This window comes from Echinops telfairi, unplaced genomic scaffold, assembly GCF_000313985.2.
Source record: "Echinops telfairi isolate 266 unplaced genomic scaffold, ASM31398v2 ScPeMD7_443;HRSCAF=831, whole genome shotgun sequence".
NCBI classification, from domain to species: Eukaryota; Metazoa; Chordata; class Mammalia; order Afrosoricida; family Tenrecidae; genus Echinops; species Echinops telfairi.
The window spans coordinates 77,415,526-77,430,249 of record NW_022104341.1 but is presented as its reverse complement, the minus strand read 5'-3'; the positions used below and the strand labels follow the sequence as shown (position 1 = coordinate 77,430,249).

Below are 14,724 nucleotides of genomic sequence, written 5' to 3'. Positions count from 1 at the left end.
CTTGAAACACACGTGCAAACAATCAGTTGCGCTGGAGATGGGCCCATGCAGGAAGCGACAAGTGCGGGGCTCCGGGGGACTGGGAGCGCATGCTCGCCTCGAGGGTGGCGCGCAGTCCATTCACTCATGTACCATTTACGGTCTGTGCCCGGGTCAGGCGCTGTGGAGATGGACCGGCGGCCCGAGAGGAGGCTGCTGTGCAAACAAGCGCCGCGGACACAAGCTCTGCAGGGACGATCAGCCGGAGGCGCTCTGGAGGAGCAGCAGCCAGGGGTCGGGGTGGGAGGCAGTGGGCAGAACCTGAACTCTGGAGCCAAACTGGCTTGGGTTTGAATTCTGCTCCTTGGTTTCCCAGCTGTACAACCGCGGAAAATTACTTCCCCTCTCTGTCTCCATGTGTTCATTAACCCAGTGCGGCCGCACGCACGCACGGTACAGCCCCTACTTCACAGTTGTGAAGAGGGCAAATGAGTTCACACAATGAAAGCGCTTCGTGCTGGCACACAGTGACCCTGGTTGGTGGAAGAGTTCACTGTATTCCTTATCACATAACGAGAACAACAATAACAGTAACAGCAGCAATCCGAGGGGCGCAGAGCTCATGAAGTCGGTTGCTTAAGAAAAGCCGAGCTGAGGGTCCAAGTGGAAAGCGCCTTTTATCTTGGGGCGGCTGAGGCGAGGGGAGCAAGGAGCTCAGGGGAAGCTGGCATCTTAGGCAACAAGACAAGCCAGCAGAGGACAGAGAAAAGAGAAGGGTCCCTTGGAGGGGTGGGGCGCGGGGGACATGGCACTCTAGGGGAAGAGGGTGAGGATTCTGTGCTGTTCCCTCATCTGTGGGCAGGAGGCAGCCGCTCAGGGAGGGGCCTGGTCACTAAGGAAGGCTGGGCAGGAAAGAACTTTGGGCTCAGCTCCAGCGCCTCCCCACCCTTCTCCCTCCCAGCTGTGTGTCTCTGCAGCAGGGATGTGGTTGATCTGGATCTTGGCTAGGGGTGTCACAGGTGTGTGGATGGTGGGGGAAGGGAGAGGAAAAAGCATCCCCCTCCCCCAATGTGCTGGGCTGACCAAGGTCCTCAACTCCAATTCCTTTGCTCTCTCATTCCTCCTCGGCAGCCCCAGTTGGTTTGGCTCCAGCTCCAATTAATTAACTGCTTCAGTAACCATTGGCTGCATGATGGCTAGGTCCCAGACCCTGGGTTGGCTCGGGAAATAAACATGATTAAGATCTGGTCCCCATGCTCCCAGTAGTCCCAGATGAGTTAGACATCAGAGATGAAAGTGACCATCTGATTAGTACGAGGGCATGGGCATCATTAGTTCTTTGTTTAAATTCAGTTAAAGATAAATCCAACAAAATGACCGTGCTTACAATGTACGAGGCATTTTGCTAGGCCTTGAGGATCTGATGGGACTGCTCACAGTCTGAGGGAGGAGGAAGGGGTGGGCTGAGAGTAAGAGTCCAGAATGCTCTCAGGCTAAGAGAAGGCAGCCTCCGGCTCAAAGATGCCCAGATCAGGCTGGGGTGTGTGGTAACAGTCAAGGCAGGCTGGGCGACAGAGTCTAGTGGTGATGGAAGGGCCCTCCGGGGAGAGGCTGCAGTGTGCTACCGTGTGCAGGGTTCACAGGCGACAGAAAGCTGTCTCAGGATGTTTGTGGCTGGAACTTGAAAGGAGGCTGGAACCAGATCACATGGGTTTCAAAGGCCAAGCGGAGGGCTTGGACTTTAAATGAGGGAGTGGGGAGTCGGGCAGGGACGTGGCATCGGGAGGCAGAGACTGTAGAAAGCTCATTTTGGTCGCTGTGTGGAGAATCATCTAGAAGAGAAGTGACTGCCCTGGGAGATGGACTAGGATATGTTTGGAGGGCCCAGGTGGGAGCTGGTAAATGTCTGATGGGCGGACCCGCAGAGAGCAAAGGGAGAATGGAGGACCAGGGAATGAATTGGGGAGATGCCAGAGGCTCCAGGATCTCTCTCCATTTAACACATACGTTTGAAACAGTGAAGTAAAAAGCACAGCTCAAATTCTGGGTGCTGACACATTCCTACTTGAACTCTGGGGGAGCAAGTCACTGGGGATGGCTGAAGTTTCTATGGCCTGTGGCTTTAGCCCTCTAAGCACCCACCTCCACCATCCAAATGTTACACTGCTGGAATGATGAGTCGAGATGCTCTGGTACCATGCCACGCTTCCCTCAGGGCAGCACCACATTGTTACAAACACAGCGGGGGGCTTTGGAGTCAAAGGTTGGGGTGCCAGCCTCCGCTTTTGACTAGCTGAGCTTCCGCACACAGCGCCACTCTCTCTTCGACATGGAGTCAAGAGCACCCATAGCCCAGGCTGGTTGTGTGGCTGCATGTGGTGGTGGTGGTGGTGGTGGGGGATGGAGGGCTTCAAAATGTTAATGAAAAATTCCATTATCTTCCAGTTCCATTTCTCCATGAACTTTTTGAAGCACCTGGTGTGTTCTGCCACAGGCCTAGGACTAGACACATTCTAATTGCTCAACAGGTTAACCCCTCCTCCTTTCTGCTTCCCATGATCCTCTTTAGGGACACCACAGTGACACTTCATGCAGGGCTCTGTGACTCACCCCTGAAGGCCCCAGAGCTGTGCTCTTGGACTTCTGTCTGCTTTTTGTGTATCCTGTATTTTTTCCCATAAAGCACCACCTCTCATCCCCCTACCCCATTACCATCATCCACGAGGTTGGTTGCTGTGTGCTGGTAAGTCAAGCCCGAGCCACAGCAACCATACAGGGCCGAGGAGAGAGGCCCCGGAAGGGCTTCCTGGACCGTAATCTTTGGAAGGGCTTCCTGGACCGTAATCTTTATGGAAGCCCACTGTCAGGCTTTTCCCCTTGTACCGCCGCTGGTGGGTTCAAAAAGCCCCCCTTGGCGTGAGTAGCTGCACGATCACCCACGGCGCCCCCAGGGCCGCTCATGAATGCACAGACCAGATGACAGCTTTACCAGTGGCTCTCAACCTGTGGGGGTCCCCGATTCATAACAGCAGCAAAATGAGTGATGAAGGAGCAATGAAAACAATGTGATGGTTGGGAGTCACCACCACGAGGAACTGTCTGAAAGGGTCGCGGCAGGAGGAGGGTTGAGACGCACTGCTCTGAATTTCCACAGGAGCTCTAATGAGCCTCATCTCTCTGCCAGAGGAAACGGTGGGTTCCAAGCACCGACCTTGTGAGTAGCAGCTCAAAGCCCACTAAGCCACCAGGTCAGGGCACCATTGCAGTTTGTATCTTTTTTGTACTATCTGTGAAGCACTGGTGGTTGGTCCTGGGGGGAACCATGAGTTTGATGGCGTCGACTTGACAGCGAGTGAGTACATCCTCTTCTGCAGCTCCTAGGACAGACTGTCTGAGTGAACAGTGACACACACGCAGCTGAGGCCCTTCCCAGCCATGGAGCTCAGAGGCCTGGCTGCTCCTCCTGAAGCTGCGAGGGGCTAAGCGAGCCAGACGGAGAAAGGAAAAGAACCCTCCAAGACAGAGATGACGAAGGGGAGTGTCATAAAATATCGTTTATGAAACTTGTCTCAGAGTAAAGACTATTTTGTGGGGCTGCAGAAGTGAGGTAAGTAGATGGAAATAACATGATGAAGTCATACCAGGCAACAGGGTAAACATGAACAAGAATTCAGAATCCGTTCCCACCCCCACCCCCCCTTTCCCGCCCTCTGCTGCTTGCTGCGGCCGAGTATGGCCTGAGTAGAGGGCTGCAGACAAGGTCGGCTTGGGAAAAGAGGAGCTGCAGTTCTGGAAATGCCAGTTGGTGGAACCGCTCGGCTAGGGAAGTAGGAGCAGGCTAGAGCGGAGCACTCACATCAAAGTCCCCTGACAGTGAGTCCCCCTTCTTTTCAGTCTCCGTGGAGGGGACCCTTGGCAAGAGAAGGCCAAACGAGTGCTGTTCAGTTAGGAACACACCCGTTTTAAGAGCGTGTCCAAGGGAGGTCCTGGGTTGGAGTGTCAGTGACATGACACAAGTTGGAATTTTCCTGGCCTACGTCCCCTCTGGGGGCAAAGTGACAATGACCAGGGTAATCTCCAGCTTTGCTTAGTTTCTCTTCTGAGAAGCACTTGGCTGGAGCTGGGGTGAAAACCCTGGCCCTCACTCTCTTTTGATAAGAAAAAAAAAGGTTGAAATCAGGACCTCAGCCTCCAGGATAAAGACTGTAAGTGGCATAAACACAAACCTGGGGAAATATTCCAAGACCTCAAAGAAATCTTTGGCTGTGGTTTTAAACAGTGCTCCAACCCCGTAGATTAGCAAAAGCCCACCTTTACCAAACCAAACTCCAAATTATCAGTAGGTTGAGGCAACACCTATTTTCTGAGCTGAGCCCCCAGATTTGTTCTCTTAAATATATGAAATCAGCATCTTTAGTCATAGACCGAGACTCCTTTTATTTGCGATGGGAACCAAATATCGAATATTAAACTCAGAGCTTGTCCTTTCTTACAGCTGGGTTCTGAGTCCATGGGCAGCCCTTCTCTGGATGCAGACCGGTGACTTGTCAACCTTGGTTGACAGCCAAGGTGCTTAAATCATCAAGTGACAAGGTCCAAATGCATGATGAAATAGTGGGAGAAAAAAGCAGAAGGGAATTGTGTTCAGAACACATAGATGGGCCAGCAATTTGGGAGCAGGTATTCGTGTGGTTTTAAGGTTGCCAAAATGCAACTTTAGCAGCAGTTTCCTGCAGCTTGGGACTGGTCCTCTTTTTACACTAACTCAACACTCACCTCGTGCACTTGAGCAGTTTCCCACACTGCCAGGGAACAGCAGATGCCTCCTGGAGGGAATGTTAAATGGAGCCCTCAAATAAGACCTTACCTCTTAGCAAAGAGGTCAGAAAATACCAACAAAAATGAGCGGCTTTTCCTCCTACAATGTTTTATCTCCATGCTAAGAGTGTCCCATTTGATTCGCTCCCTCCCCCACCCCACCCGTGCCCTGCCTCCCGCCTCTAAAACTTAGGTGACAAAGTAAAAATCAAGTCACAAAAATAAAAAGGCCGAGGTGGGTGAGCCCTGGCTCAATGCAGCCTGTCAAGTACACAGACAGGCAGAACTGTCCTAGACCCTGTGGGGAGGAGAGGCAAAGGTTCTACTTAAGGATCACTCGTGCTTGAGCCTCAGTCACTGAGTGAAGGCGAGGCGCAGGCGCTAGGGGAGGGCAGCAGAGTAGTGACTGTGTACCTATAAAGGGGGTGAAAACACGTACTCATGGCTGGCAGATTTTAAGTAGTTATGTTTATTATTACTTTTCCCCCAGCAATCTTGCAAGAGGCAGAGTGTGACGCTGAATTGAGAGAGACGAGCGTGTAGGGGGTGGCGAGGCGCCTTTCTCTTGATGCAGGCCTGTGACCGATCAAGGAATGGCTGCTTCCACCGCAAGCACGTTTACTCTTTTGCTTCAAGGAAAAGGGTTTCTTGAGGGAACAGCTTTACTTCCAACAATGATTTGTTTGGATCCAACTGAGTCACCTAGAAAGAAAGTAGACATATGTTAACAAGACTAGAGAAAGTACTATTCTCTCCAGGGCATTTCGACCCTAGCCGTTTACACGGATTTTTGAGCCCACCACACAATGGCATGAGCATGGTGACATCTGTTACCGTATTTGATACTCAATATAATTCGGTGAGGTAGGCATTTTAAAATTTTGTTTTCAAGTGAGGAAACGTGGACTCAGAGATTATGTCTCAGAGTTTGGGGGAGGAACCAGTGTTTGACTGCAGGGAGGCCTGACGTTTTCTTAGGCATGTGGAGGTCCCTGGCATCCTGCAGAACTCAGCCTGGAGAGTCCTAAGGGCAGGGGGCTCCAAGCAGAGGGCACTCGTTACGTGACTAACCAGCACTGTCAGCTCCTGATGGCAGGCAGGAATTTTTTTTTTTCTTGGTGAGTTTATTAGCTTCCCAGGACTGCTGTAACAAAGTATCACAAATTAGGTACTCTAAAATACCAGGATTGTATTGTTTCGTGGTCGTGGTCCTGGAGGCTGGATGGTCAAAACCAAGGTGTCAGCAGGGCTATACTCCTTCTGGAGACTCCAAGGGAGAATCTTTTCCTCTTAGCTCTGGTATTGCTAGCAATCCTCGGCTTTCCTTGGCTTGAGGCCTAATCGCTCCAATCTCCACCTCTGTCATCACACCTGGCTTTCCTTCTTACTTCTCCTCCTATAAAGGCACCAGTCATCTAAGACTAGGCCCACCCTGGTGACTTCATCTTGACTGGATTACATTTGCAAGGATACTATTTGTAACTGAGGTTACATTCATTGGTACTGGCGAATAAGACTTCAACCAATCTCTTTTTATCTTCCCCAAACCATGGTAATGGGACAAGAACTAAGCTTTGGTGCTGATCTTCCCACCCAATCTACACATAGGAAAATGGAGGGTGCCCGCTCTAACGTGCCCAAAGATGAAGTCCCTGACTGAGGAATGCGAAGACGGCGCCGGTGGGAGGCCAATCACAATGTCCTACTGGACATAATACGTCACTGGAACAACAAGAACGGGTCAACATCAAATTACAAGTTATTTAGAAAATTAAAGCAAAAATCATTGTTTTATAACATGAACTACTGAAGATACAGCTAGACAAACATTGAGGTGTAATGGGCTAGGCTAATCAGGCTGATGTGCTTACAGGCCGGGGCAGGGATGGCTTGAATCTGAGAGTGAGAGAAAGATAACCTTCCAGTTACCAAAAGGGGTTATGAATTTAAAAACGTTCAGAAACACTGGTTTAGTGCAAAGGACATGAGCTTGGAATAAAAAAGACTCTGGTTTAGATCACAGCCGTGTCAGCTGTTAGCGTATGGCTTTGGAGCTAGTACCCAGCCTGCAGAGTTGATGTGAGGATTAGATGAGAAAAGATATATAATTAGCACAGTGTCTGGCACAGAGCAAGTATTCAAGGAGGGCCGCTGTGTGTGGGAGCGGCTGTAAGGCTGGGCAGCTCCAAAGGTGGTGAGGGCCCGAGGGACCTCCAGGTGGGCCTGAGGCTGCTGCTCTGCTACCTGTAGGGGCTCAGCATCCGAGGCAGGTGGCCTTGTCTTCTGCTCAACCCAAGCCGTACCCTAATGAGATAGCTGCACTGTCTTCTACTAGCGGGGGTGGCCCCTGGGGGGCAAGGCCTCAGAAGCCGAGTGCCGTGGTCAGGCTGGCAAACTGAAGGAGGAACACTATCCTCTGACTGTCTCCAGAGAGAAACCCAGTATGCCCAGGAGGGTCATTAAGGCACACATCCACCTTCAGAATCCCCTCTGCTTGTAAGAAACCCAGAGTGAAGCCTGGTCTACTGCTAGTTCCTGGGCTATGGGCAGATGGGCAGGCAAGGCGGTGGGAGGGCCCAGTCTACTGTCTGTCTTGCAATGCACTGGGGGGCAAGCTGCTGGCAAATGTTTGCCCACTGCCCCAATTACTGCACAATATTGCGCTGGCTCTACCAACAAACTGAATTGCTGGAATTTTCTGTCTAGCTGCTTCTGCTATGGTTCTTAATTAACATGCCAGAGCTCTTCCTGCATTTTCTACTTTGTTATTTATGGTTTTAAATATGATGTTGCTGGTACGAAGGAAACCTTAAAAGTTTCAGAGCTGTGAAGACCAGCCAGAGGATGTGCTAGGAAGCACAAGAGGGTGGGGGTGGACACACTAGGCCTGAGTTCCACCTTGCTGGCAGTGTGAACATGCAATGTTACAGGCTCGAAGAACACACCCAGCATTCATGGGAGGAGAGGCACAGTGGCTTGCTCAGTTGCTTTCCGTGGGAAAGCTGGGACTTGGGCCAGAAGAAATGAAAATCTATTGAACACCTATTACACACCAGGCACTTTAAATATGCCTCCTCATTTAAACCTTCCCAACAGCCATGCAAGCTAGGGGGCGATATGAAAACGGAGGTGCTAAATTACTCTGAGGTTCAGACACTTTGTTGAGGTCACAGCATAATGGTTAGAGAGTAACACAAACCTAGATTTAAATCTCAGCTCTGTCACTTACTGCCTACCTATAACCTGAACGTCTGCATGTTCTCACCTGTAAGACGAGAATACTCATAGCCTCTCCTTGATGGGTTGCTGTGATGATGGTTCAACAGAATAACATTAGCGAGGCCCAGTGCCTGCATCAGCTAGGCTCGGCGGGGAAGCCATTCCTGGCTGGAGCCGTGGTTCTGTCCTGTGCAACTGCAAAGCTGAGGCTCCTTCCTTGAAGCCCTGGGCCCAGGTTTGCAACAAACTTTTTGGTTTCTGCCCCTCCAGCCCCACCCCGGCCAGCAAGAGTGCTCCCCTTTCCTGTGGTGGATAACCCCCTTTCTATCACTTAGGAGACTTCGTCAAAGCTAACACGGTACTGCTGGGGCTGCTCCCGGTGCTCTAGATCACAGGCATTTTTTCCCTCTGAACAGTTCAGGCAGGAATTTCCATGTGAACAAGGACAATCTGTTTCCATTCTCAACTGCCTCAGAGACTGTTGGGGACCCCGGGAGATGCAGGACACCGTGTTTCTCCTCACTAACATGGTGGCCACAGGGGAAGAATGTGTCCTTTCAGAGTTGAGTATTGAACTGTAGCCCCCTACAACACAGGTGGGAGTCCTAACCCTATTATCTGTGGATGCGATTCTATTTGAGAAGAGTTTTATTTATTGTTAGTGGGGTCGTATCAGTAGGAGGGTGTCATCTCAAACCGAATAACCTCTAAGATATAAAAAGAAGAAGAGTCTTGTGTTAAAATATAATAGATATCTGGACAATAAAAAACAATTTCCTCTGCAAAAAAAAAAATAAATAAATAAATAAAAAGAAGAAATTAGATGCGGAGGACATGCCATGTGAAGACTGCCAGGGAACCAGGGTTGCAAAGGGTCTCCCCCCAGAGCCAAAGAGAGAGAGACTCTCGAAAATAAGTTCCCATTCTTTAAATACTCATGGTATATCTGTTACAGCCACACTAGGAAACGAAGACACTGAGGAAGAGCCAAGGAAGGGGAGCCCGTCTACCCAGAGAGAGGGCACATGGAAGGGGTGGTAGTGAGACTGCTACAGGTGCAGGAAGGGTCTCTGTCAGCTCTCTTTGATCACATGAAGGGTTCTAGCAGAAAACTGATTAGGCAAGTGTGTTCTGTCAGCCCCAGTGGGTAAACGTGCAGGGATGCAGAATGCGGCTGTCTAGAAAGAGCTTTCCAGCAGACAGCAGCACTGTCAGAATGGTGACTGCTGCTCTTTCCTTCACCTTTCTGCCTCCTCCTCTTGTTCTTTACCTCCATGTTCTCTACCATCCTCATCCTCATATTAGCAACTGACATTTTTTGATGACCTATCACAGAGATCTCCGACAAGATGGATTGATACAGTGGCCGCAACAATGAGCTGAAACATAACAATTGTGGGGATGGCACAGGACCGGGCAGTGTTGTACACACGGTCTCTATGAGATGGGATCGACTCAATGGCACCTAACTACCATCACTGACACCACCACCACCACCACCACCTAGCTGAGACCATGAAAAGTACGTTTACATACAGTAAGTCTTCAACTTATGAACTCGTCCTTTAATGGTCTATACATTTGCCCTCCCTGTGCAACGAGAATCAACTCCTATTCACAACAAACACTATCCTACAATCGTTTCACTCGCTGCACGTGCAACCTTTAATTCACTGAAAAGGCTTCAAGCCTTTTCTTGCACTGAAATAGGGTTAAATAAGAGCCCCATGTACCTGTTTCAATTTCATGACACATTAGGAATAAACCTCATTCATAACTGGAGAACTGCCCAAAGCTACTCTTGTAAATAGACCTTGTATTAGCCCAGCACAGTAGGTATTATTGTTACTGTTTTACAAAGATTTCATGGGTTATCATGCCCATGGCTGAGAGAGAATAAGATTTCAAGTTAACTCTGTCTGACGCCAAAACACCTAATAACCAGTATGCTCCTGGCCAATATGCCTGACAGGCTGCCTTGGAGACATGAGGGTGAGTGAAATCTATATGGTCCCTGCTGTTGTTGCTGTCAGATCATCGGACAACCTTTAGGCTAGCAACTGAGTGCGAACTGTGCCATGTAGGGGTCTTCTACTGTCACTCAGCTCACTGCCATCAGACTGAGGGCAACTCTATAAAATAGGGTAGAGTAGAGCTGCCTCTGTAGGTTTTGGAGACTGTAACTCTTTATGGGAGTAGAAACCTCATCTTTTTCCCATGGAGTGGCTGGTGGTTTTGAACTGCTGACTGTCAAGTCAGCAGCCCAACATATAACCACTGTGTCACCAGAGTATCAACTGTCATTTATTGAACATTTACTTTGTACCAGGCATTTAGGACTTATTTAAGTATAAACATTTTATACTTAAAAAATACATTAAGCTTCATAATAGCTTTCTGAGGCGGGTATAAGTACCACCATTTTACAAATGAAAAAATAGTTATGGAGAAGATTAAGTGACTTGCACAGTTATTAAGGGCAGAACACAGATTTGAATCAAGGTAATCTGCCTTTGGAAAGTGCATGCTTAACTACTAGATGTGTTGCTGAGCCACGGAGCCACACACAAAAAGAGGCTGTATGAAATGACCCTGTGTGGTTTCTAACCAAGTTTCCAAGATAGAAGATCTTCATTTTAAGAAGGACAAAAGGTCAAAGGTGCTAGGGAAAAAGTCTTGAAATGTTTATAAAATACGAATACAAAAACCCAATCTGGGCATGTCTCCTGCCATTTACTTGGGACTTTACTGACTTATTGACTCTCTACATCAACAGAGAACGCCACCCTCTGGGACTCCTTAAGGGAGGATAAGAGGTATGGTTTGACTCTGTCTATAGGTAGAAAAGGAAAGTAAACCATCTTGACATTTTCTTCATGTACTTGAGGAACCTGAATATTTTCTCATTAAATTAAAATTGCAGTAAATTGGCTTTGTGAAACTTGTGTATATTTTAGTGAAGTAGGGACTTCTCTCTGCCAAATAGTTATTTTTTTCTGGATCAATTTTCTCAGCAGGTTGATCTTCATTATATACTGTATTTTGGTTACTTCCCAAGGCCTCTGGTTCCTTTCTAAAAAGTGCAACACTGCGATGAGAAAAACGTGAATCCATGTGGGAGTCTGTCTTCATAGGCCATACTGAACAAGCCCCAGATCGCCCAGGTGAGAAAGTGCCTTAAAGACCTTAGTACTTCCCTTGTTTCACTTGTGGATGAGCAATCTGAGGCTCAGAAAGGTCAAGTGACTTGGCCGAGTCACAAGACTGATGAATGGTAGGTGCAGAATTCCCTCACTCAGAGTTCCTGCCTTCTGTTTTGGACATCTTTCAAGCCACACGATTCTGCTTCTTCTTCTTCTTTTTTAATAGTTGCATCTTTATTAGAAAGTCTCAGCTGCCAACTTAGCGTTTTCCACCAACCCGGGGAGCGGACACTTTCACGGGCTTCACAATCTTTTGCTTCGGTGCTGCCTTTGTGGGGGCCTTAGTAGTGGTTATTGCTGTATTTTTAGAAGCCTGCTTTGCCTTTTTTGCTTCCTTGGCAGCCCTGATGGCCTGCTCTCGTTGGGCCTTTCTAACCTCAGGTTTCTGATTCCTCTTGGCCATTATATCAGCAAGAGATGCACCAGTGATGGCCCTCTGGAATTTGACTGCACGGCGGGTTCTTTTCTTTTGAATTTCTTCCGATTGTCCCTTCTTGTGCTTCCTCCTGTAGAGAACAGTCCAGTTTATCCGCCAAGGGCTCCTCTTGGAAAGGAATGCCGACTCACATTTTGCATTAAGGAACTGGAAAACCTTTCCATTGGTCCTGGTGTAGCGCCGCCCGTGCCCGGGGTAAATCTTGTACCCGCTGAAGCTGCACAGCTTGACCTTCATGGCTGCGGCAGCAGAGGGCAAGGGAAGACGGCGAAGAGGAGTTCTGCTTCTTATTAAAAATAAAAATCTGAGCATAAATATATTCTTAATGCTAGAGTTGGAGCTAGTCAAGGGCACAACTTCACAATATTAAAAATAATAGTCGTAAGTAGTATTTGCTATAGTACTTTATAAGTTTGCAAGGTATGTACACAAACATTAACTTATAATCATATGGGTAGATATTATTACCATTTTTTATAATTATGATTCATATTTTCATTTTACTTACGTATGCTGAGATGATGATGACTTTATTTTAAAACTGAATAAAGGTAAGTCTGGATTTAACATTTTTATGGATAGAAAAATACTAGTTTTTTTAGGTTCAAAATATGTTGAGAACCTGTGGGGGGAACTGCATTGAAGTAGTACTTGTAATTCACGTTCTACTTATAGATTTCTAAAAGTGGCCCAGAGATTGGCCTTGCCTGTGAGTGTCCTCACTTCTTGTAAGTCTGCCATACTGCTGTGGCTGGCATGTGGCTGTGATGCTCGAGGCTATGCTACCCGTACTTCACACACCAATGCGGTCACCCTGATGAAGAGGCTTCCACAGCATTTTCAAGACTGACTTGGAAGAAGGGCCTGGTGATCCCCTTTGAAAGAAATTGGCCAGTGAAAATCGTACAGATAGCAACAGAACATTGTTTGATGTGGTACCAGAATATGGGCCCTCAGGTTAAAAGGAACCAACATATTGGCTGCAAAATTGCTGCCTCCTCAAAGCTGAGTCAATTTAATGGTGTAGATGGAGTAAAGCTTTGGGACATTCATTTGCTGTTGCAGTGATGCAAAATGAGAATAAAATGTTACAGGCATCTACTACTAATAAAAATGTGGAATGTACAGAGCTTGAATCTGGGAAAAATGGAAGTTTGAAATTGAATGGACAAAGACTGATTACGAGATGAGTGAGCTAAGTGGCTTGGTATTGGAATGTTGAGTTAGACAATCATATGGTCTACTATGCTACAAATAACAAACTGAAGAAGAACTGTGTTGGAGTCACTGTTAAAAAGAACATTGCAATATACATCCTGAAGTTCAATGCTGTTAGTGAAAGTCATATGTGTACATGCAAAACTAGTTAATATAACTATTTTTTCAAATGTATGCACTACTACTAATGTCAAAGATGAAGAAATGGAAGCTCTTTACCAACTTCTGTAGTATGAAATTGATAAAACATGCAATCCAGGCGCACTGATAATTACTGGAGTGAAATACGAAAGCTGGAAACAGAAGAACCAGTAGTTAGAAATTACTAACTTGGCGGTAAAACTTGGTGGTAAAACTTGGCGCTGGACAATGCATGTTGCTTGCAAGATCAACGATTTATACATTGCAAATACTTTCTTTCAAATTATAAGGGGTGATGGTTCATGTGGACTTCACTGGGTGGAACACAGAGGAATCAAATTGACTACATCTATGGAAAGATGTAATGGAGAAGCTCAGTACTATCAGAATAAGGCAAGATGTCAACGGTGGAACAGATCAATTGGTCATGTGAAAATTCATGGTGAAGCTGAAGAAACAAGTTTACAAGAGTCAAAATATGATCTTAAGTTTACCCCACTTGAGTTTAGAGACCATAGATGGAATACATTTGATGTAGAAAAAAATGACTGAAGATTAGATTGAGAGAAGATATCAAATTATACATCATACATGAAGGAAGCACAAGATCACTAAAAAGACAAGAAAAAAAGGACCCAAGGGATGTCAAGAGACCTTGAAACTTGTTATTGAATGTATAAAAGCTAACGTGAAAGGAGTTAATGATGCAGTAAAAGTGGTGAACAGAAGATTTCAAAGAGCAGCTCAAGAACACAAAGTATTATTATGAACGATGCAAAGACCAAGAGTTAGAAAACCAAGGAACGAACATGCTTGACATTCCTCAAGCTGAAAGAAAAAAACTAAGCCTCAAGTTGTAATACTGAAGGATTTTATGGGCAACACAGGAAGCATTAATGGGAGATGGAAGGAATACACGAAGTCACTAAGCCAAAAAGAATCGGTTGGTGTTCAGCCATTCCAGAAGGTAGCATATGATCAAAAACTAATGGCAATTTAAAGAAGAAGCTCAAGCTGCATTGAAGGCATTGGTTAAAATGAGGCATCAGCCCCTCCCCCCAGAATAATTTAACCTCAGAGGACAGCACTCTAGCTGTAGCTCCATCAGAGGGATATGTCTGATCAGAGCACACGGGAGTAGATGAATGGGGAGGAAGAGTAAATGAATGGAGAGAGTGGAGCATATCCTGGCCCACCAAGCCTGGAGGACGATATCCCCACTCAGAATAGCAAATGCACAGAGTGGACCACATGGCTGATCCCACTATGAGACACGACGTCCCTTGCTGAGCCATGGCCCTACGGGGACACCACTGGAGACTCAGTGTTGGGATTGGTCTGGTCTGACCCTATCAAACCAAGGCAAAACACTAAGGGCGTGTGGCACAGCAGCAGGGAGCTCCTGAGGGAGTGCCAAGATTAGACTTTGGGGCCAGAATGTGGTACCCCATCGGATGCGACTGGAGGACACTCCTAGAAGTCAACAAATAGACCTTGATTTATTTACAGGCTTTTCTTTTTTTTAATTGTAAAAAATTAATTATTTAGTCATTGTTTTCTTTGTTGTTGTCGTCTTCGTGTTCGCTTTTGTCGCTTTGTCTTGCTATGCCTTGTTTTTTGTGTACATATTATTATCTCTGCAGGTCTATATAGATAAGATAGGCTGGATGAATAGTCTGGAGGAGAAAACAACAGGACCGATGGTTCTGG

At 47.1% G+C, this 14,724-nt stretch overlaps 2 protein-coding genes across 2 annotated transcripts in view; both read right to left on the bottom strand.

Annotated features, from left to right (window-relative positions):
• Positions 1–5,249: 5,249 nt before the first annotated feature.
• The window catches only part of FAF1 (Fas associated factor 1), a 525,932-nt gene continuing 516,457 nt past the window's right edge, over positions 5,250–14,724 (bottom strand). The window contains exon 19 of the mRNA XM_004699438.3: positions 5,250–5,499. Within this exon, the coding sequence (XP_004699495.1) occupies positions 5,416–5,499 (84 nt within the window). The 3' untranslated portion in view covers positions 5,250–5,415. The remainder of the gene's footprint in view (positions 5,500–14,724) is intronic.
• Positions 11,383–11,919, bottom strand: LOC105978290 (60S ribosomal protein L24-like). Its single transcript, XM_045291898.1, has one exon. The coding sequence runs from the start codon at positions 11,890–11,892 to the stop codon at positions 11,419–11,421; it is 474 nt and encodes a 157-aa protein (XP_045147833.1). The 5' UTR covers positions 11,893–11,919; the 3' UTR covers positions 11,383–11,418.